This window comes from Punctularia strigosozonata (assembly GCF_000264995.1).
Source record: "Punctularia strigosozonata HHB-11173 SS5 unplaced genomic scaffold PUNSTscaffold_13, whole genome shotgun sequence".
NCBI lineage: Eukaryota > Fungi > Basidiomycota > Agaricomycetes > Corticiales > Punctulariaceae > Punctularia > Punctularia strigosozonata.
Window position 1 is genome coordinate 327,255 of NW_006767445.1, and position 22,315 is coordinate 349,569.

Genomic DNA, 22,315 nt, shown 5'->3' on the forward strand with positions numbered 1-22,315 from the left:
CTGTTATGCCTCTGTTGCACAAAACAAGAAAACGACAAGCTGAGATCACGTGATACGTGGGAAAATTGTTGGAGTTTTGTCCTGCGTCGAGGACGGAGGACAAAAAAATCGACTAAGTGTGGGAAAATACAAATAGGGGCATAGGCTTGAGGAGCGTTCCGGGCGTGTATGCAATATGAACGATACAGTCAGTCTGAGGCGAAGTAAGAGCACACTCTTAATTTGGGATGGCATTGAATCCATGCTGTATGTACACTGATAACTGCAGTATACGCATTGAAATAGCCGGTATCTGGGGTCCCAGCCACAGCACAGCCCTCGCTTAGCCAAATGAACTCGGCAAATGAGCTGCTCACTCTTGCTTTCCATAGGAAGAATTTGAGGACCTGCGGCAATCAGCCGGACGATTCATGCACGACTCCGTCCGCATGCTTCCGTATCTGCCATTCGGCGTCGGCTTCCGCGATTCCCGCACCTTGTTCCGCCCAGTCCGAGCGTCGCGGTAAACATTTTGAATACTTCCGCACCATTGGCAGCAGTGGCACCACTACTGCACCCGGCGTAGATGCGCTCGAACGCCCAGGAACATTCCAAGGCAATCTCAAGAACACTGCGGGCATGTCGCAATTACGACACCGCACACGATCCGCCAGCTAGCATTCTTGCTCCGACGTAGAAGCACCCACGAGTGGTTATACTTCCGACCCGAGGGGATCATGATACGATCTCCATCGCGTCATAATCAGCAAAGTACCACCGTCTTCATTAGGCGTAATCTCCATCTTTCACCGTCGTGAACGGTGTCCTAGCATCAATCCCATCTATCGCCGAGGGCTTCTTGAAGGCCGAGCTGTCTATGCACCCTCCGAAACATTCTCGGCTTGAGCAGACTCAGTCTTTTCTAAACATATCTCTCGGTTACGGTGCAACAAGAACATGCTCGGGTGCGATGCGTTGCGTTGATAGACGGCAATGCCGACCTTTAAAAGCCCTTCGGTCGACGGACGAAGCAACTGCACTACCTGTCTACCAAACGAATCACTCCCGCCGAGAATAATCTCTGTCATGCCCGTTGCTATCAACGTTACGTCGCCCCACGGTTTGAACTCGAAGACGTTCTCTCAACCGCCCCTCAACAACTCGCTGACCGTCCCGGAGCTGTACGACTGGCACCTCGAGCATAGTCCTAACCACCCCACGTTCGTCTACGCCAGCACTACCAGAGACCGAACGGAAATCACCTTCAAGCAAACCGTCCACGCCATTCATCGCGCCGGTCGCCTGCTCCAGACCCGCCTTGCTCAGCTTGGAGTGGAGGCTAAAGATGGTAACGCGCCCGTCATTGGTATTTTCGCCAACACCGGTAAGCTCGAGGCACTTGTCCCGCACGACTCCTCTGACGCCCCTTGCCATAATTTCAGACAACATCACGTACTATCACACCTGGGTCGGCCTCGTAAGGGCCGGATTTGTGGTCTTCCACATATCGCACCGCAATTCCGCCGCCGCCGTCGCGCATTTGTTGCAGAAGACGCACGTCGCACACGTCCTCGCCTCGGGAGAACACGGCATAAAATCGGTGCTGCACTCGGCTCTTGAGATGGTGGAAACGGGACCCAAGCAGTGGGACGCCTACGTCTCCGACATGCCTGTCTTTGAGGACATCTTTACCGATGAACCTGTGGATCCTCTACCACAAAGGAAGTTCGGGCTCGATGATGTCGCGTTCTATATTCATTCCTCTGGTGCGTTCATGGATTACCATTGCCCTTTCATGGACATGACGTTGAACACTGTAGGCTCCACCGCGTTTCCCAAGCCGCTGGGCTGGACCCATGACACTTGGCTGACCAGCGCGAATGCCTTCCGTACGTCTTCATATACACATGCGAGTTTCGCTGATATCTTCGCCCCGTAGTTCACTCCAAACAGGACTTATGTGGTGAGATTCTCAGCTGCCATGCGATCCCTATGTTCCACGCTATGGGCATCTCTGCGACCATGTTCACCGTACGTGCTTATCGTTTTATCCTTGGGTGGTCTGCTGACGTCATCGCAGGTTTACTGTGGCACGATCCTCTCCGCCGCGAAACCTCAGCATCCTCCAGCACCGGTTACCCCGGAGGCGACGTGGGAGGGGTGTATGATCACGGGTTCTCAGTACCTTTTCAGCGCGCCGCTATTCGTCGAAGTCAGCCATGTTGCTATATGGGGGAGGGAACGGATTGACTTATCTTTGCATACAGACATGGGCACGCGATGCCGACAAAGTTTCGGTGATGAAGAAGCTGAAGGGCGTCGTGAGTACCTGACGTTCGATAACCACGAGTACAACGCTCACGCAGACCCAGGTGTACGGCGGGGGACCGCTTGACAAGGTTATTGGAGACCATCTTGCGGAGCAAGGCGTGAACATCTACAACCTCTACGGCTCCAGTGAAAGTGGCCTGAAGCTCCCCATCATCTGTGGTGAGTATTCTCCGCGCCTGCACGACCAATTACCGCGGGCTGACCGTCGTATCCCAGCCCCACCCGGCAAGGATTGGGATTTCTTTGAATTCCTTCCCACCACACATCCGGAATTCCTTCCTTACGACGATGGTTCCTATGAATTAATCATGGTCGTAAGTAAACACGGGTTGTTCTTAATCCATGTTACAGGGCTTAATCCCCCTTTCAGGACTGTGAAACACATCACCCGCTCGTCCTCAACACCGACTGGAATGGCATCAAGGCGTACGCGACCAATGATCTCCTTGCCCCTCATCCCCAGAAGAAGGGGTTCTGGAAGGTCGTTGGCCGAACGGACGACCAGATCATGCTCTCTAGCGGCGAGAAGGTATGAATTGCGCAGCTTCAGCACACCGATTGCTAACTCGGGCACACTAGACAAACCCGGGTCCGTTGGAGAACATCCTTCGCCAAGACCCTCACATCCAGCATGCTGTCATGTTCGGTCGCGGTCGCTTCCAGAACGGCGTCATCGTCTTGCCACGGCCCGAGTTCGCGTTCGATCCTTCCAACGAGCAGCAGCTTGCCGCCTTCCGTTCTGCGATCTGGCCCACCGTGGAGCGCATGAACGCCTTCGCGCCCCAGCATTCGCGGTTGTTTAAGGAAATGATCCTGGTGGCTTCTCCCTCGAAACCTTTCTCGTTCACGGGCAAGGCCACTGCCCGTCGGCATGCCATCATCAAGGACTACGAGCCGGAGATCGAGGCGTTGTACAAATCGGTCGAAGAGTCCGCGCAGGGCGATATCCCCTTACCAGCCGAATGGAACGCGACGACCGCGAAGGAATTCGTGAGGAAGATGGTGCAAGGCGTGCTCGAGCAAGAGCTGAATGACGATGACGATTTTTTCGAGTACGGGTGTGACAGGTACGCAAACCGCGTCTCTCCATGCTTCCCCGATTCTGACGAGACATTCACAGTCTACAAGCCACTTGGATCAGGAATACCCTCACGCGCGCGTTGCGTGATGTTGGCGCAAGCGCCGCCCGTAGTATCCCATTTGATCTGGTGTATCAAAACCCGACTATCACAGCCCTCTCGAACTTCGTCACGCAAGCCGTTCCTTCGCCTGTCGACGAACAGGCAGCGCGGGTGCGCAAGGCGAAGGAGATGGCGGAGCTCGTGGAGAAATACTCCAAGGACTTCCCTGCGCACACCGGCACGGCGACGTCGTCGCCTGACGAAGGCCAGGTGGTCATCCTCACCGGTACCACTGGTGGTCTTGGATCGACGCTGCTAGCAGAACTGTATGCGTCGCTGGCCGTTCGGAAGGTGTACGCGCTCAACAGGCGCTCGTCGAAGGGTGAATCCATCAAGGACCGTCAACGTCGCGGACTGCAGGATCGCAACTTGGACGAGAGCCTGGTCGACTCTGAGAAGGTTAGCATATTGGAGTGCGACATGACTTTGCCGGATTTCGGTCTTGAAAAAGACGTCTTCGAGGAGGTGAGTCAACTACTTCTCTTTTGCATCGGACTTTATCTAATGGCACGTTTCAGATGCGATCATCAACCACGACCATCATTCACAACGGTAAAGAATCGCAATCATCATTATGAATCGCTGTGCTGATTGTCTCTTTAGCATACCGCGTGGATTTCAACGTGTCGCTCTCCTCGTTCGAGCCTCAATTGCTCATCGTCCGACGCTTCATCAACTTTGCTCTTTCATCCCCTCGCTCCGTGCCCCCCTCAATCCTGTTCACGAGCAGCGTTTCCGTCCTTCGAAGTAAGCACTTAATCTGCCTTGCCTGCAGTATTCAAAACTGATTTATCCCTAGACCTGGAGTTGCCGGAGCCAGCCAAAGAGGATGTTGTGGAAGATCCCTTGGTCGCGGTCGGCAATGGTTACAGCGAATCGAAGTGGGCCTCCGAGCGAATCCTCGGGAACGCATCCGCCGCTGTGCCATCTCTGCGCACCATCGTGATTCGCGTCGGCCAAATGAGCGGAGGAGCGACCGGTGATTGGAACGCTGCGGAATGGCTCCCCTCGTTAGTTGCATCAGGGCCCGTCGTCAAGTGCTTGCCCGACCTGAAATCGGCAAGTAGTCATCGCTTCAACGCTTGAGGATGAGGATAAGCGCTAACTGATTTGCAGGTCGTTGCATGGATACCGCTTGACGCAGCCGCCAAGGCCATGCTCGACTTCTCCCTCGCCGATGCGCAAACCGTCCCGCCCGTCCTGCACCTCGCACATCCGCACCCTGCTCCCTGGTCCCAGATTATCGGTCACGCCGCCAAGCGTCTAGGCGTCCCGCTCGTATCTTACGCCGATTGGGTTCAGGCGCTCGAGGCGGACCTCAAATCCGCGTCAAAGTCGGAGGTGGAGCACATGCGCGAGAATCCTGCACTGCGGCTCCTACCGTTCTTCCAGACCGTAGGGAAGAGCCCGCTCATCAGCGAGGACCACCCTGGATTCGAGGCAATGGCGATTACGCTTATGGATATGGAGAAGGCAAAATCGGTGTCACCCCTTCTCAGGACTTTACCATCGCTCGGGCCCGAGGATGTCGATCGCTGGCTCGCGTACTGGAGCCGGGTTGGTCTATTGCCCGCCCAGTGAACGCCTAGTGTAGCGTACGGACAACGTAATCTAGTATTGTGATGTTGACGGATCGAGTTTTCGGATCATAATAGTCCAGGATCTCTTTCTCGCCAGCAACGGTGCTGAACACCCTATCCTGAGGAGCGTATTAACCAGATGCGACAGTCACCGAAGCTGCAACGAGCCTTCGTCCGCAAAGGTAGACTATATCTGTAATGCAGTCGGTCGCCGAGACCTTGTAGAAGTGATAACCGTAGTTGGAAAGCGATGCGTTCGAACCGTACTTGTCATCTCTTGGGCTTTTCCCTAGTGTATACTGACATGCAAGTGGTTGTTATCCCTAGTGCTACCTCGTTTGCGGGGGCCAAACTGTCAGCGGAGGTGACGACGATAGTTTGAATCCGATTGAGAGCGTCTTAGCATCATCTCGACTTTGTGGGGTATTCTCATTTCTCGCACTTTCTGATTAAGTGTATGTTTTCTCGCGAGTGATTCGGATCCCTCGAGTCTGAACACGTACAAATACAGGATGTGTTTTCATTATAAGATTGAATATGACATAGCCATCCATCCAGTCGGCGTGTTTGTTCCACAACAAAAAAAGAACATCGAAAGTCCTTCAACTCCATATAGTGTAGGTACACCCTTCGCTCAATCGTCGCGAGCGTACTTGCTCGCCTTGCGTATCCTCTCGCCATATATCCAGAACAACCAAGGCCTGCGATACATCATCAACCGTCGGTCCTGAAACGAAAAACAGCGAGGAAATCAAGTACTCACGCGGGGCATCCGATGACGATCGCGGCAGCGGCAAGGATCGAGTCGCCCTTGCCGTACCCTAGCGCCTTGTACATCGCGGGCGCGAAGAGCGGGAAGCCGAAGCCGGCGAGCGAGCGGAGGCACGACACGGCCGCGAGCGCGCTATCAAATTATACGTCGTCGGTTAGCCCAGGAGGCCCACTGACGAAACGTTGAAGGAACGAACCTGGCAGCGTGCAACGTGAAGGCGTCGATGACGTACGTCTGTATACTCTGGAAATTGAGGATCTGCCCGGCGCCGACGAACGCGATGCCAACATCCGCCACGATCCAATGCCACCTCTCCTGAACGGCCCATCCGGTGAGAAACAGCCCGATGGGCTGCAAGATCGTTCCCGGCACCATCGATGCTACAGATACGACCACGATGATCAGACCCTTCATCGCAGTCGCGCATACAGATATGTGCGGGAGCACCAAACTCACGCAAGCGATACTCCGGTCGGCCTTTACCCCCGTTCCGATTCGTGAAGTAGAGGTATATCCGGTCCAGCAAGCGCGCGTTGATCTGCGACGCGCCGGTGAGCCCGACCCCGAGCGCGATGTAGTGCAAGCCCGCGATGCCGACACGTTGGTGGTATATGCCTTGGAAGATGTCGGGGATGGTCGTCAAGAAGACTGGGTATCGCGAAAAAGACGATCAATAGGGATGAACGACAATGCACGCAACGGAGCGACGTACGATAGAGCGTGCCGTAGATGAAGGCCATGTACACGCCCAAAAGCTGGATGATCGGTTCGCGCGCGAAGAGGAGGAACGGACGCGTGAGCGCGCGCTGAAAGATCACTTTCCACCTACATCCGTCAACGATAAGTCAGGTCAAAGACCTGGGGAACAAAGGAAGGGAAGAAAAAGACGTACGTGCGATCGACACCCTCGAACTTGGTCCGTACTCGCCGCCGTTTAGGGCCGACTTTCTCGGCGTCCTCAGCGTCGAGCTTCTTCTGGCTGCTGTGGCCGTACATCTCTTTCCTGATCTTCGCCGCTTTCCGTTCGAGGAGGACCGGGACGTACGCTGCGTATATGCGTCAGCAACAGCGAATAACCAGCATCATCGTGGGATGGTATCGCACGGACTTTCTTGTAAATAGATCAAGCCTAAGCATTGTATCGCACCGTCCATGATCGAAGTCGACCAAAACTAACGGAATATATGCGCATATTATCAGGATTCCTGTCCGACAACTGGAAGATGAAGAAAAGAGGAAAGCGACTTACGACCCATCTCCACGTGCTCTTCTCCGCGATCCACGCGCCGGCGATGGGCCCGACGACGGGACCGAGCAGCGGTGCGAGCGAGTACACGGCTATCGCCTGTCCGCGCTGCGACGTGTCCCAGCAGTCGCCGAGCACGCCGCCACCAATCGAGAGCGGAGCGCTGCCGCCCAGGCCGGCGAGGAACCGGAAGGCGATGAGCATGCCTGTCGATGTCGACCAGCCGCAGACAAGATTCTGGTCATCGCAGAGGGAGGCATCAGCTGACAGTGGAGACGGGAGGGGAGAAAGGAAGGGAGAGAGCGTACCCAGACGAGATACCATATATTGGCGAGCTGTAGCACACGACTTCGACCGTATATTTCGGATAGTGGGCCGAGGAACAGTGGGCCGATAGCTGTGGGTGTTGAGTCCTAAGCTTTCTTGCACATAGACTTGGGGAAAAGGACGTACCGTATGCAAGAACGAACACGCTTATCGACATGGCGAGCACGACGGAGCTAGTGATGCCGAACTGCTCCGCTACCTGTCCCGCGGCTGGGGCGATCATGGAAGACGAGACGGGCGAGATGAACGTGAAGGCGGACACGATCACCGTCGCGGCCCATTTTCGTCTAAAGGTCCAACTGTGCGTAAAAATGGTATGAATATATGCGCATATATTCGGAAGGCGGGGGGAGAGGGCGCGTACTTTCGCGGGTTATGAGGATCGTCCGGGCCATCCCAGTCCACGATAATGTCCCCCTCTTCTTCGTCGCTCCCGCTTCCTCGTTTCCCTTTCTCTGATATCACTCCGCCTCCTGGAAAAGAAAGTTGGTTAGGCCGGCACGTCATACGGATAGGGCAGGGAACATACCTCGCCGCGCATCGTCGTCGTCTGGATCATCTCCGCCGCCCTCGCCAACAGGCTCTATCCCGTCCGCGAGCGCCTCGTCCTCCAGTTCTCGCGTCGCGTCCTTGACGTCACTTCGTAGGGGTTCGTCCCGTAGAGTGGGCGTCTCCGACACAGGCCGTGAACCGCTGGCTGTTTCTTGCTGGCCCAGGTCGCGCATTATTCGGTCGTACATAGTGGAGGAGGGCGGCATGCGTGACGTAGAAGTGGTCGAGCCCGAGCTCGAAGATGATGCCGCATCAGGCTTTGTCGAAGTCATGAGAGGACCGTATCGTTCAGGGACCTGCGTTCCCTTGTTATCGACCACCAGTTATTCCGTCGTGAAAAAAGTGTCGTCTCAGATCTCAAGGGCAGAAAGTGGTACGATGCAAAGGAGCAGCGCGCGGCTGATCCAGAAACGGTGCGGCATGTTGGATTCTGGCTCTCTTTTGAGGCAGCGATGCGTTCATCTGGGAAGGTTGCCGCTCGGGAGTCGGGAGGGGTCATCCTGGCCAATCAGAAACCGCTCCGATAGCAGCGGATTTATGCCGATAGATCGGCATCCAGATCATCGGAACAGAGGGACGGAAGATTGCGTCCGGCGATGTCATCATATGAATTTGACTGAGAGCCATGACCGGTGACCCAACGCATCGAGTTTGCCAACTTGAACTGTGAGCGGGTACTTTGGACCGCATCGTCAGACTCAAACTGTTCCTAATGATATCGAAAAGTGCCAGAATCGCAACTCACTTTGGCGTGTGAATGAATCCGCACTTTATTCATAATCTCAAGAGTGGAGCGACGAAAAAACCCTGTAGGCCACGGTGGCTGCGGTAAGTATATCGAAAGACCTTTACGTTCTTGCTGATGCGCAGCTGAACGGGAAGGTTCGTCTTCGGCGGGACGGAAATGCAGGACTTGTGATGGCCCATGGCATGACGGGCCACAGAAATGCACACAAGGCTGTCAGTGCTTCTATAAGTGTGAGCAGTAAGCAGGATATATGTGTTACATATATACGATCTTCAACACCAGGACAAGAGCAGCGGATCCAAAATCAGGCAAGGACGAATATTCCTAGCGTGGCCCGACGGACGTCTGTTCAACGCTCAAGCGTTTTGACCCTACAGTACTTAACTATTTCATTGTCACTGCGCGAACGCCGTGTTCAGGCCTTACATGAGGAGGAAGAATGTCGTACGCTTTCGTACGGTTCCCCAGTCCCCGCGGTCTTCGTCGTCTTCCGTTTTTTTTTTCGCCCTGTCCCATCCATACTTCGCATTTGCTCTGTTGGACATACTTACAGGATCTGCACGAGACTCAGGCAAGATGATTAAAGAATAGTGAGCATTATTTTGTGGCCTATATGCGAGGATATTACACGCGTATCTTACCAGATGAACAGCTTTAGCACGACCACTCCCCTACAAGACGTCCACTACAGGCGTGCATTCAGTGACGAACGCGATCGCATTGACTGCGAGGTTCAGGACCTTCTTCGAGAAGTAAACGCACTGGTTTCGCGTATCAGATCTCTGCGCCAGCGCCGCAACGAACTGGAGCCTGTCTTCCGTTTGCCCTCCGACGTCGTGTCTCGCATTTTTCGCTTGTACAAGTCAGCTCAATACGAGGATAAATTCCCCTCCGGCTACGCGTACTCTCAAGTATGTCAATGCTGGCGACAAGTCGCGCTCAACACTCCCGCCCTCTGGTCCGCCGTTCCTCGCAAGACCGTGGAGTTGACCCGCACCTTCCTTTTGCGGTCACAAAAAACTCCTATATCCTTCTCCGTGAACGGGCGTAACACCTCCCAAGACGCGATCTCTGCTGTTCTTTCCCATTTGGATCGCATACAGACGTTTGATCTGTCCACGACACGTAACCTCGTCATGAAGAATTCGGCGAGTCTCTCTCAGGCAAGCCCGCTTCTCGAACGCTTCTCCATGTGGAGCAGCGATCATCAGCCCGACTTCCCGACGATTTCCTAGGCTCATTCGCTCCCCGGCTTCGCCATCTCCACCTATCCTGCGTTTCGCTCAAGTGGGACTTGCTCTTCTGCCAGCACGTTGCCGAGAAGCTCACATGTCTGGAACTGCGCTTCATCCCAGCCGATTCTCTTCCGTCTACAGGAGCGCTCGCGACTGCACTTACGTCCATGCCTTGTTTGAAAAAACTCGTCGTAGCATCCGAGGAACCGTGGGGCAACGAGTCGCCAGGCATGTCCTGCGAAGTCGTAGCGATGGAACACCTTGAAGTGCTCGACCTATCTGCATCTGGACCTTACATCTGCTGTCTGTTGTCCTATCTTCGGGTTCCATTCACTGCCGCACTATCGCTCACGCTCCAGCTTTCAACGCAATCATGCTCAGTCTCTTCCTTGATACAATTCCTCAAGAATCATTGGACCTTTCGAGACGACGGCGAGCCCGTATGGAGATTAATTTACCACGAAAACGACGACAACACGTTTGTGCTCACGGCATATGCGCCGGACGGACCTTACCCCCCGGGCTTGCGTTTGACCGTCCCCCATGCCTGGGACTTCATACTCAGCCGAGTTATCCGCGAGATGTCTACGGACAGCGTGCAACGGCTGGTGATGTGGCTCGTTTCGGACCACACAGATCCGGCTACCCTCAGACGCCTCCTCGAGAAGTGTTCGTCCACGACAGTACTGGAGCTTCCGACTCGCCTTGCCTTCGAAACCGTCATACCTCTTCTTGTTGCCCCCACATCAGGTCCTGAACTGCTTCCGAAGCTGCGGTGCATAGATATGGACCTGGAAGAGGAGGGCGAACCATCCCAGGGTGCCATTCGCGAACTACAGTTCCTTATCATCAAGAGGTGTGTGGCCCGTGTCGTCGGGGACAACAGGCCGAGACTGCCCATTTACCTGAATATCATGGGTTCTTGGACGATGTCTCACGAGGATCTCGACACACTTTTTCTTGTAGCTGGCGGTTCAGAGTATGTAAGACTGGATGGGATTTAGTATCTGAGAGGTGTCTTTACGAGACTTGTACACAGTTCGAACTCAAGTTGACGTATCTTGCTCCGTTTGTCGCTTTACGTATTGTTATCCTCTTTTTATCAGAGCAATACCAGCCTGAGGTCTTGGACGTTCGTTGCTCCATGTTCGTTAGGACGCGTCTCGAGATCATCGACTTTTTTCGCATCGTATTGATATAACAACGGGCTCCTATGCGTGGGACTGCCGGTCGGCAGTATCGGACTTTCGTAAATGGTCTCAATAGCCTCTTGCTCGTTCTTCATGAATATCGCTCATCCAGTCCAGAATCTATACATACAAGCTTGGATCCTATTCGAGATTTAATGGCCTACAGCTGTATGCCCGACCCAGAAGATGAATTCCTACGCGCCCGCGACCACGTCTTCATGCAAGTATGGCGGCGCTGGTACTATGATCTCACTTGTCAACGACAAGTATTATATCTGAGGAGCACATCATGCCGAACCCGATGAGACCAAAGAAACGCTAAGCGGCATTTGCGGCGATGCCCTTGCGACCCCTTTCACATAGGGTGTTTGACCAATGCCGATACGCCAGTCAATTTGCGCTGCGTCGGGTGTGAAGCAAAAATGTTCCAGCAGGACGGATAGAACCGTTTCTGTTGCCATACGGGCTGGATTAACTGGATTAATTCGACCACATTGTGCACTTACTGATCTCAAGTTCCGCAAATTTGAATCCTCTGCGATGAAAAGCGTGAGTGGTATGTTTTTGAGTTATGAAGCTCACAGCGGCGTACATGCATGCGCGGCCCCCTCCTGCGAAGGTAAGTCTGCACTTATCCATAAGTTTATGATATGGTATGAAACAAGGGAGCTCACAAATGCGAATAGACTCCAGGTATCTTGGCGTTGACGACGCTGTCCGGTAACGGCTCCAACCAGCGCTCGGGACGCCATTCGTCAGCGTCTGTGCCCCAAATAATCTGAGACCGGTTCACGGCCGCGATGCCGATGATGACTGTCTGGTTCTCTCGTACAGGAAGCTCGGTGATGATTTGCCCGTTGGTAAGCGTAACCGGAAACATGAGTGGCAAGACAACGTCTGCTCGGGCTCTGGAGGTCCCTATATTCAATGCGACAGAAATACAGGCGCTGTTTCGCTCACGTTCTTTGAATCACCGTTGTCGGTGCCCAGCTAGGATATCGCGGATTTAAATAAGCGTTTGTCTTCCTCGATATTGTTAACTTACACTCGTAATGTTTCCCTGCATACAGCGTCAAGATAGGCTATGCGATTATGAAGAATAAGTTCCACATCCCATGATTCGTAACCGTGCAGCGCTCACGCAATGTCACCAGTTTATCGTAGTCTAGCTTTCCGTGCGTGCGACGTGCATCTGTGATCTCTCGACGGAGCTTCTCCTGCTCTTCTAGATGAAGGGAAAGGCACCACAGTATACGGGCGAGCGCGTTTCCAGTGGATTCCTTGACAAAGAAGAAATGAATAAATATAGCAACGAGTTCGTGAATATCTTACGTGTCCCGCGAAGAGAAGTGTGTTCATTTGTGCAAGTAGCTCTTCTTCATCTAGCTGCTCTTTCTTTGAGACATTCATGTTTGCGTTCACTTTGATCATTCGAAAGTAAGGAGCCGTAGCGTGAAGGAGCGCTCGGAACATACACAAGATACTCATAATATCCTTTCCTCGTCCCGTTTGAGTAGAAGCCATCTCTTCGCCGGCAGAAAGTGCATGCTTTTTATGAGTAAATATATCCTTGCTCGTGCGATCCATAATCGCAACGACATCGCGAATTTTGGCGATGCGTTTTGATGGAACCTTCGCAGCTAAAAACCGCTGAAGTCGCGTAGGTAATACCTGGATTAGGAAGACAAGGAGCATGCGATAGGGCAAGAGCGGAAAAAGGACGGGCCTAGAACGATTATGAGCACGTCATACCTTGGCCTCGATGAGATACATACAGGAGGCTTCTGGTAGCGTTAGCATATTCGTTTTCCACTTCCTCATCTAGTGCTTGGAATGTGTACCCCAGCCCGCCAACACCGATATGTTCAAGGGATGTCCGTGACATCCACTGTAGCATATCAATTTTCTTGCTTCCATCCTGGGTTCTGGTCATCAGGCGGTCGGCTAGCTGAGACCGTTCAGACCCCAGATCAAAACGGGTATTGCAGTGCTCACTTGTTCTGCAATCTCATGAGATATGCTTGCAAGCCCGCGCATATGAGCAAGAGAAAACACAGGATTCAGCAATTTCCGCTGTCTATGGAGCTTGTGAGCTTCGTCTCCATTGTTCATCCTAGGGAGCATACTTTCGGTGGGCCTCTCCTATCACCCGACAGAGTTTATCACCGCTTGAGCTACAGTGCAGAGAACGGAACGGCGCACCATGGGTAGACAACAGTCCAGGCCCGAATATCGCACGATTCTGACTGCGTACCACCACATCAGCACGGTCTGCATACTATGAGTCCGCAGATTCAGGCTCACGCAACAAAACCGGAGGTTTCCTCGAATAGTTGTCCATCCTTAACCAAAACGTGATGCAAGGCACGCGGGTCCGTGATGTAAATTTGCTCGTCCTAAGCCAGGTGACCGTCGCTTGAGCTTATGCACGAGAATTGAGCAGATGATAACGCACACCGATGAGACCATTGATACGGACAGCGCTCCCGTATATACGCGGCAGCATCAGATGGTAGTCCAACGCCCAAGGAGAGAATAGTTTCTTCATGTGTCCTGGTCCGTTGATAAGATATTCGCACACGATCGTGCAGATATGAACACTTACCTGTCACGAAAGAGGGAGAGGGTGGACCAGGGAGTTTCTTAATGGCACATTTGGTCGCTGAGCGAGAGTATAATCGCCAGATCGCCACAAAGGCGGAACAGAGAGACGCGACGAAGAGCAGAGTGAGGTCCATGGGTCGTTGGTAATCTATGATAACGAAGACCTTGATATACTGACCGCCACCCAGTGGGCGATTCTGTGGGTACCTCAGCGCTGCGATCTGCACCTATATGCACACATGGATCACGCGATCCTCGCAGAAAGCCTGCAGCTTTCCGGCCGGCTTTCATATCTCCTGCTTCGTAATCGGTTCCATTTTCGTTTAAGATTGGCTTAGCTTCTGCGTGCATGCTTGAGTGCCGAGCTATCGGATCTCATATCTTCACCTGGAGAAACGATCCACAAAAACATGCTTGCAGGACGACTGCTTTATCTGCGATACCCTGAGCGAGCGCTCAGATGCCTGTTGCCCTGTTGGGCGGGTTAGATAATGAGGTTTTGGCCCGGTTATCCTTGATTCACCGAAGCCTCAGCATCGGACAGCTTATCTGTGGGCGTACCTGCAGTATAGATCTAAGCAACGCGGCAAGATAGCAGCAAGGGCAAGGGCATACTCATTGGGAAGAGTGTATTACGCAAAGATGGCGTAAGCCAGCCCTGCTCCTATTCAGGTCATCTGACATTGGTTCAAACCTCCGATATCGTACATCGGAAGATGGTATCGGCAATGATGCTTGTATGTGCTCGGTGAGTGTGCTGCGATAATCACGTTCATCGTCGCAGACACTCACCATCCATTCGCGGAGCGTGTCCAGGCATCCTAACGCTTCGTGTCACCCGCGGTTTCCAAGTTCGCCGCGGACGAGCTTTACAAACGGCGGTGAGTCCACCCCGGGACAAGACGCTAGCAGTATGAGGCAACATTGATGGCGACGACGACTCTGTCACCGGGTTTGCTGGGCATATGATCTATGAGTCCACACCATGCTCGTTTTGCGAGAAGTTGCGCCTGTATACTGTATCGACTCCTGATGGCATCCCAGATCCGCGATGCTTGCGGAGCGAGAAGATCGAGTGCAACTAGTCATAATTACGTACGCGCGTGAGACGCGTTCAAATACGCACGTCGGGTCGAGATCATAACCTATTAGGCAGGCTGTATAAAATCGCATGATACCTTCACAGATGCGGTGAAAGGGGAGGCTTTCCTGCATTAAGTCTAAGGGGGACGAGTACATATGATACACATGAACGATTGCGATAAGGGTATGCATGCGATAACTAGCCGAGACAGTAGGACAGTGACAGGTACCTCAGCCCGAGCACATCACACATGCATCCTTGTTCTCCAAAGAGCACATTAACTTCTCCTGCTCCAGCTCGCGCTCTTTCTGACGCTGCAGCGCCGCGGCGAACGCAGGATCCTGTGCGGCCGCAGCTTGCGTGCGCTCGTCGAGCGAGACGGCTTCGGCCGGGACGTCATTCTGTGCCGTGCTGGACGCAGCTAGGGATTGAGGTGCAGCATCGATCGGCGCGACTGCCGGTGCAGCATCCGACACCTCCGCCTTAGGTTTTCCCTTTTCCCTGCCCTCCTTCGCCGCTTGGAGCACCTTCTGGTCAACCGTGAACTGAATCGCGTTCGCCGCGGGGCGCGTACGCAGATAGTACATGCCCGTCTTCAATCCTTTCCGCCAACCGTAGAAGTGCATGCTCGTAAGCTGACCCATCGTTGGCGCCTGGAGGTGAACGTTGAGCGACTGAGATTGGCAGATGAACGCGCCGCGGTCCGCGGCCATGTCGAGCACGACCTTCTGGGAAAGCTCCCAGACGGTCTTGTAGATCGCCTTGACGTCGTCCGGGATGCCGATGATGGACTGGATGGAGCCGTTGTTCGCGATGATCATGTTCTTCATCTGGTCGTCCCAAAGCTTGAGTTCGACGAGCTCGCGGAGAAGCCAGGGGCAGACGACTTGGAACTCGCCCGCGAGCACACGACGAGTGTAGATGTTACTAAGCCATACGTTAGCATCAATTCGGGAATGGAACCCGTGTGTGCTTACCTCGTATACGGCTCGAAGCATTCGTTGAAGCCAAGGATTTGGCTGGTTGACGCCGTCGGCATCGGCGCCAGCAGCAACGAGTTCCGTAGACCCGTCCTCGTGATCTTCTCCTTCAACGACTTCCAGTCCCAAAGGTCGGTCGGCGTCACGCCCCAGAGGTCGTACTGTAGCTTGCCCTGTTGTGCGGGACTGCCCTCCCACGTTTCGTACGGTCCATCGCGCTCCGCAATCTCGCTCGACGCCTCGAGCGCGGCGTGGTACAGCGTCTCGAAAATCTGCTTGTTGAGCTGCTTTGCCGCAGGCGAGTCGAACGGCATGCGGAGCATCATGAACGTGTCGGCCAGGCCCTGAACGCCAAGGCCGACCGGCCGGTGGCGCATGTTCGAGCGACGCGCGGACGGGATCGGGTAGTGGTTCACGTCGATGACGCGGTTGAGGTTGTAGGTAACGACCTTGGCGACCTCGTGCAGCTTCTTGAAGTCGTAGGTCTTGGTAGACATGTCGACAAATGAGGGGAGCGCCATCGACGCGAGGTTGCACACGGCCGTCTCCTCTGGTGAGGAGTACTCGATGATCTCTGTGCAGAGGTTAGAAGACTTGATGGTGCCCAAGTTTTGCTGATTGGACTTCGCTGAAGAGGATGTCAGGCGGAGTGCGACGAGAAGGCTCGCAAAGACTGACAGTTGCACGCATCCTTGTAGAGCATGAATGGCCCGCCAGTCTCAATCTGCGCCTCCATGATCGCATACCAGAGCTTCTGCGCCGGGATGGTCTTCTTCGCCCTGCCCTCCTTCTCGTACCTCTCAAACAAGGCCTCGAACTCAGGTCCCCACACTTCGTGCAGCCCCGGTGCTTCGTTCGGGCAGAACAACGACCAGTCGCCGTTAGCCTCGACCCTTTTCATGCTGCCTCGTCGTTAGCTTCACGCAGCAATGAAATCAATAAGAATATACTCACAAAAGATCTGGTATCCAGAGCGCGTAGAATAAGTCGCGCGCGCGAACCTCCTCCTTTCCGTGATTCTTGCGGAGGTCAATGAACTCGAAGATGTCGGCGTGCCATGGCTCCAGGTAGATTGCGAATGCGCCGGGGCGCTTGTTACCGCCCTGGTCGACGTACCGGGCAGTAGAGTCGAATGCCCGAAGCATGGGTACGATACCGTTCGAGTACCCATTCGTGCCAGCGATATATGATCTGCGAATAGGAATGTCATCAGGCAGGACTTAACCAAAGCGCGATCAGATTGACTCACCCCGTTGCACGAATGTTGTGGATGTGCAGTCCGATACCACCCGCGGTCTTGCTGATCATCGCGCAGTTCTTGAGCGTGTCATAGATACCTTCTATCGAGTCGTCCTGCATCGCGAGCAGGTAACAGCTGGACAATTGCGGCCGGGGGGTCCCGGCGTTGAAAAGCGTCGGCGAGCCGTGGTTGAAGTACTTCTGCGACATGAGGTCGTAAGTCTGAACAGCGCGTTTAATGTCGGCGCCGTGAATGCCGACGGCGACTCGCATGAGGAGGTGTTGGGGGCGTTCGGCGGGACGGCCGTTGAGTTTGAGTAGGTACGAGCGCTCCAGCGTCTTGAAGCCAAAGCTGAGTCGACTGGTCAGCCCGGTTCCAAGAGGGAAGGATAGGGACGAACAAGTTGTACTGGAAGTCGCGTTCGTATACAACAGCGGAGTCCAGAGTGGCGGCGTTGGCCATGACGATGTCATAGGTTTCTTGTGAGATCAGTCCTGCGGGCTTTCCCGTCTTGGGGTTCACTACCGTCTGCTTAGCCAACTTTGCCCATGAAGTCGACGATGAAGTGACACACCATATTCATACAGATCCTTGACGACTTCGGAGAACTTGTTCTTGGTCTCCTTGTGCAAGTTCGAGACAGCGATGCGAGCAGCGAGGATAGCGTAGTCGGGGTGCTTGGTGGTAAGGTATGCCGCTGTCTCTGCAGCAAGATTCTAGAGGAAAGAGTTAGCTGGGGTGAAATCGGTAGGGACGAGGCATGACGGACGTCTAGTTCGATGGTCGTGACTCCAGGATAGACGCCGGATATGACTTTCTGCGCAATCCTGCAGAGCGCAGAGAATTATCAGCAACTATAAGGCGCCAATTAAGAGCGCTCTTACTCGACTGCATCTACATGATCAGTGTCCAGACCGTAACACAGTTTCGCTATGCGCTTCGTGATCTAGGTCCGCACGAATCAGCCAACATGAAGACCGATCAGCTAGCGAATGGCGCACCTTATCAAACTGTACGATCTCCTTCCGTCTGTTCAACCACCACATCGACTGAGTATATCGTTGCGAGATAGGCCTTAGAACACATACCCGTCTAGCGGCAATTTTTCGGTTAGTCAGCCCGCGCAGACATATGGAACTAAGAAACGGTGTGCCCACCTCTCTTGAAAACATAAGCCATTATTGCAATTGAAGAGGTCTATGTGAAGGAGGAGCGGCTGAACGGGCGGGCGTGGATAGCAGAGACAGCAAGCTGCAGAGAGTAATATACAACCCGAACGCGCCTTACGTAAAGCGCGTCTCATGTGGACGGGCGCGTCGCGTTGACCGTGTTTGTGTCTGCTTGCTCCGGCTTGGGTCGCATCCCTCCCCGCGACCAGGAGTCCACACCTTGCCGACAACACAGGTCCAGTGTACTCGGTGCGTTCATCTGGACAGCTACGTGGCCAAACATACAAATACCTAAGCAGTTCTCGCTGCGTGAAACAATAGCGACCAGATATGGATGGCCAGGGAATGGCATTAATAAAACGGCCATTCGCGCAATCATATTTTGAAACATAGCACTAAATGTACGGGGCCGCATCCATATCGACATCCTTTCAGAATTTTCTCAGCTTGACATGCACCACCTTCGTTTCGCCCAAGCTCTGCATCTCGTCGATCAGAGGCTTGCCTTGCGGGTTGCCCTCGATCGCTTGCTGATGCGCCTGCCAACATATCGGTCAGCTAGATTTTTAACAACTGAGATCGGATCGCCTACTTCAACGCTCGGCCACCCCACCACCACGGCATAAACGCTCGAGTCGTTCACCTCCTTGGCAAACGCCGACGCCGCCATGAACTGCCCGATGACCCCAAAAATCTCCACCAGCCGTGCACCGTTCTCGGGCGACGTAACCTTTTGTACGGCCACCTCTGTGACGGGATGCGTTAACGCCGCGGCGGTCCCCTTCTCGCGCGTCTCGCTCAAGGCGGGGAACGGGAAGAGATAGAAAGATGGCGGTGCGAAGGGAACTGCGAGCTCGCGCCCGATCTGGGCGAGCGGCTCGTGCAGCTCCGACTTGGCGAAGTCCGTGTAGGCTTGCGCAGAGTCCCATTCTTATGATCGCGGAAGAAAGGAACACATCGATGAGCCTGTGGTGCGTTACGACGTGGCCGAAGAGACATGCCGGAAAAGATCCAAATGACGGTAGTCCCTTCCGGACCTGGTTCGATTTGTTCGCCCCTGTGCTGTTCCAGGAGGCCCGGGGCCTTGGCAATCCCTGCCAAAGCTTGGTCGACGGCTTGTGGATTCGTCCTGTAAGCATCCGAGGCAGGAATCGAAACGACCATAGTGACGGTCATCTTGGTTTATTTCGTGGTTGCGTGTAGCGAGGAGATGTGCTGGGAAGGTGATCGTAACTGAGTCAGATACAGTGCGTGTATATGGGTGGCTTTGCGCCGTACCGTAATGATTAGCTACGGGTGAGTAGTGGAAGTTGGACGATGGGCAGCGTAAGCTACGTCATAGCCGTCCCTTAAGTACGGCCTACGAGACGCCCGGTCTGCGGCCGTACCGTCCCATTGGCCGCCTTCAGTTTCAACCGCGATGCGCTGTCGTTTTCGAGACGGGTTGGTCTGGTTCGAGTGCTTCAGGCGTTTGTGATATACGGACGGATGACGGCCGTCGACCACAGCGTTGAGAACGCGAGCTGGAAGGACACGATGTCCGGCGCAGCGATATTCGTGTAAGGTGAAGGCGAATCGTGTTGAGGGCCAGGGGGGGAACACTTGCGGGCAACAAGGCACGAATGTCTTGAATCGACCTTTTCCTGTTCTAAGCAAGGCGTGGCTTGCGGGAATGACGCGGGATTGACATGATGTGGCAGGATCAACGAAGATCGATGGAGAGGCTGGTGAAGGAGCATGACGCCTGATTAGGTGACACGGGAATGACGCAGAAAGCAAGCTATAGGCAATTTGAGGTTGAAGGCGGTCCCTGATGAATTGCATGATGGATTTCATGTGGGAGTAGCTAGGTAGATGCCGAGTGGCGGAGGGGAAAGCGCGATTCTGACCGACGACGGTGGATCTTGCTGGGAGCGATTGCCCGCATACGTGCATATAGACGTCGTGCCGATGAAGACCTCCTCAATGGATCCATCTATGGGACGTTCTCAGACACTCCTTTAACCAAGCTGCCGAAGATAAGAAACACCCACCAACTCGAACACGGCGCTCAAGGTCCTCGCTACCACACAACGACCTCATCCTCCATCGCCTGGGAAACGCCATCCTCGACTCATCTCCTATCGCGCCATACGCCTCCACCTCCGCGTTCTCGGCCTCGCCGAGCCTCTTCGACTTCCTCCCTATTGAACACATCCCGATACCCTCCGTAGCCCCCGTGCACTGTCGACGGCGTCTCGCTCCCCCTCATTTCCCTCTTCTTCCGCTCGATGAGCGCCAACGCTCTCGCCCTCTCCGACGATTCTCGTGTCTGTCGCTCCGTCACCGAGTCTTTCGGCAGCTTCGGAGTATCTCTCGTGGATGCTGGCGGAGGCGGCGGCGTGGGCCGGCGTTTATCGCGGTTGTAGCGCGGCCGAGATGGTGGTAAGGTAGGCATCGAGGAAGAAGAACCCGACCGGGAAGAGAGAGTGGTATTGATGAACGTCAACGGGTCAGCCGCGGACTGCCGAGCGAGGTCTCGGTTGCGTCGCCCCTCATCAATCTCTTTTTCCACGTCTCGGGATTTGGAGGAGTACCAAGGATTGAGATCTTTCTTCGAGGGAGCGAGGGCAACGCCTTTCTCGTCTTCCTTTTCTGCTTCTTTAGCCTTGTCTTTCGGAGTGCGGTGCTTCGTAGACGCGGACGCGAGGGCTGCAGAGATTTGTTGCTGTAGAGTGTCGGTGAGCAGTACGTCCTTCAAGCAAGGCAAATGGGAGGTCGCGCCGCAGCAGAAGACAGCCTAGGTAGGTAGGTAGGTACTAGCATACATACTTGTTCCAAGTCCTCGAAGAAGTTTATGTGTCCGCCACTGGTAGGCAAACCGCTGGTGCTCGCCTCAATCTCGGCTCTCCGGCTACCCTCCAGCGCCTTCATCAGCTCCTCCTCCTCTCTCTTCGGCTTCTTCTCGTTCAGTCCAGCACGTTCGCGAAGCAGCGATATCCGGGCTTCGGCGTCCTGTAACCGCCACTCATGAGCTCCGGCCCACTGATCCACACAGCCAAGAGACGTGGTACGAACCGCCAACATCATGCGCCCTTCCTCCTTTGCCTCGTTAAGCCGCGCCTCTTCTTCATCGCGCTTGACACGGGCGATATTATCCCGGCGGTAGGGATGGTACGACTTGTGGTGTGCGATGTTTAGCTTGCCCATCCTTCGCAGACTGCGAGAACAAAGCCTGTAATGCTCTCAGCAGATAGCAGCGCGTCATGTCGGCATATTGACAAACTGAAAGACAATCCCTGCAAAGAGGTGCGGTAACTCCTGGTGGCTCAGTCGTTGGGTTGAGAGTCAGAGTCAGAGGCGAGCGCAGGCTGCAAGCGCCCTGGAATCATTAAGCACATGACTTCGTAACTGTAACTAGAGGAAGCCCGCCATTCCACCTTCGCGGAGTCTACATCTATGTACATTGGCGCCTATTCCTTTATATTCAATACCAGCGGTACCTAATGACAATCTCAACAGGGTCGGCCGGGAACGTGCGCTCGCTTGCGGTCAAAATTTGTGCAGGGCGCCGCTGCCAAATTCGAGTGTCGTTCAAGTAGCGGTCGGCTTGATTCGTGAAATTTCGGAGCTGGTCGTTCCGTCCCGGACCAGGCGGGTGCATTTGTGGATCAAAGAGCTCCTTGAGGCACGCATAGAGCGGGCGAGCCAAGCCCAGGTTCGTGCGGTACGGACCGTTGTCACAGGCCACCGCCTCCAGCGCGGGCATCATGGTGCTGCAACCGCGACCAGACCAGTACCGCTCGAGGGCGTCGTCCGGGAAGAGTGTGGTCACGAAGCCCATGTGGAACGTCGCCGAGCAATCTGTCATGACCAAGCGCTGGACGTTGGGAGAGTGGGACAGGAAAGTTTGTACCACATCCAACCGTGCGTGGATGCCAGACAGGCTGAGGTATCGAACAGAGGAGAGCGATATGTAACGACCAGAAGCGTGCGCATCGTTGCTGACACTCGCATTCACTAGGTGCATAAGGAGAGGTGTTGAATCCACTTCGATCCCGTTGTCGGGGTCAGGAGACCGGATGGCGCAGAGTCGAAGGTCCTTCATAGCAGGCGCG

The 22,315-nt window shown here is 54.4% G+C and overlaps 9 protein-coding genes across 9 annotated transcripts; 3 read left to right on the forward strand and 6 right to left on the reverse strand.

Annotated features, from left to right (window-relative positions):
• The first annotated feature begins 1,048 nt into the window (after positions 1 to 1,048).
• Positions 1,049 to 5,321, forward strand: PUNSTDRAFT_107087 (acetyl-CoA synthetase-like protein). The gene is made up of 15 exons (XM_007387162.1): positions 1,049 to 1,363; positions 1,422 to 1,745; positions 1,800 to 1,868; positions 1,919 to 2,010; positions 2,060 to 2,191; positions 2,247 to 2,300; positions 2,352 to 2,469; positions 2,527 to 2,624; positions 2,681 to 2,839; positions 2,890 to 3,377; positions 3,431 to 3,956; positions 4,010 to 4,043; positions 4,095 to 4,238; positions 4,291 to 4,550; positions 4,608 to 5,321. The coding sequence occupies exons 1-15, from the start codon at positions 1,066 to 1,068 to the stop codon at positions 5,070 to 5,072; spliced, it is 3,261 nt and encodes a 1,086-aa protein (XP_007387224.1). The 5' UTR covers positions 1,049 to 1,065; the 3' UTR covers positions 5,073 to 5,321.
• A 384-nt stretch (positions 5,322 to 5,705) lies between these two features.
• On the reverse strand, positions 5,706 to 7,923 carry PUNSTDRAFT_74434 (MFS general substrate transporter; the record flags this gene model as incomplete). Its single annotated transcript, XM_007387163.1, has 11 exons — positions 5,706 to 5,772; positions 5,835 to 5,975; positions 6,040 to 6,223; positions 6,300 to 6,491; positions 6,556 to 6,668; positions 6,736 to 6,889; positions 6,952 to 7,015; positions 7,093 to 7,326; positions 7,398 to 7,486; positions 7,543 to 7,715; positions 7,781 to 7,923. The coding sequence occupies 11 exons, from the start codon at positions 7,921 to 7,923 to the stop codon at positions 5,706 to 5,708; spliced, it is 1,554 nt and encodes a 517-aa protein (XP_007387225.1).
• A 1,437-nt stretch (positions 7,924 to 9,360) lies between these two features.
• PUNSTDRAFT_137520 (uncharacterized protein) lies at positions 9,361 to 9,951 on the forward strand (the record flags this gene model as incomplete). The annotated part of the gene is made up of 1 exon (XM_007387164.1): positions 9,361 to 9,951. The coding sequence occupies one exon, from the start codon at positions 9,361 to 9,363 to the stop codon at positions 9,949 to 9,951; it is 591 nt and encodes a 196-aa protein (XP_007387226.1).
• Positions 9,952 to 10,118: 167 nt separating this feature from the next.
• On the forward strand, positions 10,119 to 10,955 carry PUNSTDRAFT_137521 (uncharacterized protein; the record flags this gene model as incomplete). Its single annotated transcript, XM_007387165.1, has 1 exon — positions 10,119 to 10,955. The coding sequence occupies one exon, from the start codon at positions 10,119 to 10,121 to the stop codon at positions 10,953 to 10,955; it is 837 nt and encodes a 278-aa protein (XP_007387227.1).
• Positions 10,956 to 11,811: 856 nt separating this feature from the next.
• On the reverse strand, positions 11,812 to 13,879 carry PUNSTDRAFT_137522 (cytochrome P450; the record flags this gene model as incomplete). The annotated part of the gene is made up of 13 exons (XM_007387166.1): positions 11,812 to 12,049; positions 12,102 to 12,131; positions 12,187 to 12,223; positions 12,283 to 12,421; positions 12,474 to 12,562; positions 12,617 to 12,867; positions 12,917 to 13,089; positions 13,137 to 13,218; positions 13,268 to 13,283; positions 13,344 to 13,387; positions 13,446 to 13,537; positions 13,597 to 13,694; positions 13,747 to 13,879. The coding sequence occupies 13 exons, from the start codon at positions 13,877 to 13,879 to the stop codon at positions 11,812 to 11,814; spliced, it is 1,422 nt and encodes a 473-aa protein (XP_007387228.1).
• Positions 13,880 to 14,938: 1,059 nt separating this feature from the next.
• PUNSTDRAFT_107092 (uncharacterized protein) lies at positions 14,939 to 18,262 on the reverse strand. The gene is made up of 11 exons (XM_007387167.1): positions 18,203 to 18,262; positions 18,051 to 18,078; positions 17,934 to 17,995; positions 17,819 to 17,876; positions 17,624 to 17,765; positions 17,450 to 17,570; positions 17,059 to 17,400; positions 16,764 to 17,000; positions 16,488 to 16,711; positions 15,807 to 16,437; positions 14,939 to 15,756 (listed from the first exon to the last, which is right to left on the reverse strand). Exons 1-11 carry the CDS (start codon positions 18,226 to 18,228, stop codon positions 15,060 to 15,062), a joined length of 2,568 nt encoding a protein of 855 aa, XP_007387229.1. The 5' UTR covers positions 18,229 to 18,262; the 3' UTR covers positions 14,939 to 15,059.
• A 259-nt stretch (positions 18,263 to 18,521) lies between these two features.
• Positions 18,522 to 19,433, reverse strand: PUNSTDRAFT_122344 (uncharacterized protein). The gene is made up of 3 exons (XM_007387168.1): positions 19,220 to 19,433; positions 18,811 to 19,148; positions 18,522 to 18,757 (listed from the first exon to the last, which is right to left on the reverse strand). Exons 1-3 carry the CDS (start codon positions 19,392 to 19,394, stop codon positions 18,650 to 18,652), a joined length of 621 nt encoding a protein of 206 aa, XP_007387230.1. The 5' UTR covers positions 19,395 to 19,433; the 3' UTR covers positions 18,522 to 18,649.
• Positions 19,434 to 20,376: 943 nt separating this feature from the next.
• PUNSTDRAFT_25455 (uncharacterized protein) lies at positions 20,377 to 21,407 on the reverse strand (the record flags this gene model as incomplete). Its single annotated transcript, XM_007387169.1, has 3 exons — positions 20,377 to 20,925; positions 21,030 to 21,212; positions 21,276 to 21,407. Coding segments are annotated over 3 exons (864 nt in total), but the record flags the coding sequence as incomplete, so codon positions are not given.
• A 277-nt stretch (positions 21,408 to 21,684) lies between these two features.
• On the reverse strand, positions 21,685 to 22,305 carry PUNSTDRAFT_137525 (uncharacterized protein; the record flags this gene model as incomplete). Its single annotated transcript, XM_007387170.1, has 1 exon — positions 21,685 to 22,305. One exon carries the CDS (start codon positions 22,303 to 22,305, stop codon positions 21,685 to 21,687), a length of 621 nt encoding a protein of 206 aa, XP_007387232.1.
• Positions 22,306 to 22,315: the final 10 nt, after the last annotated feature.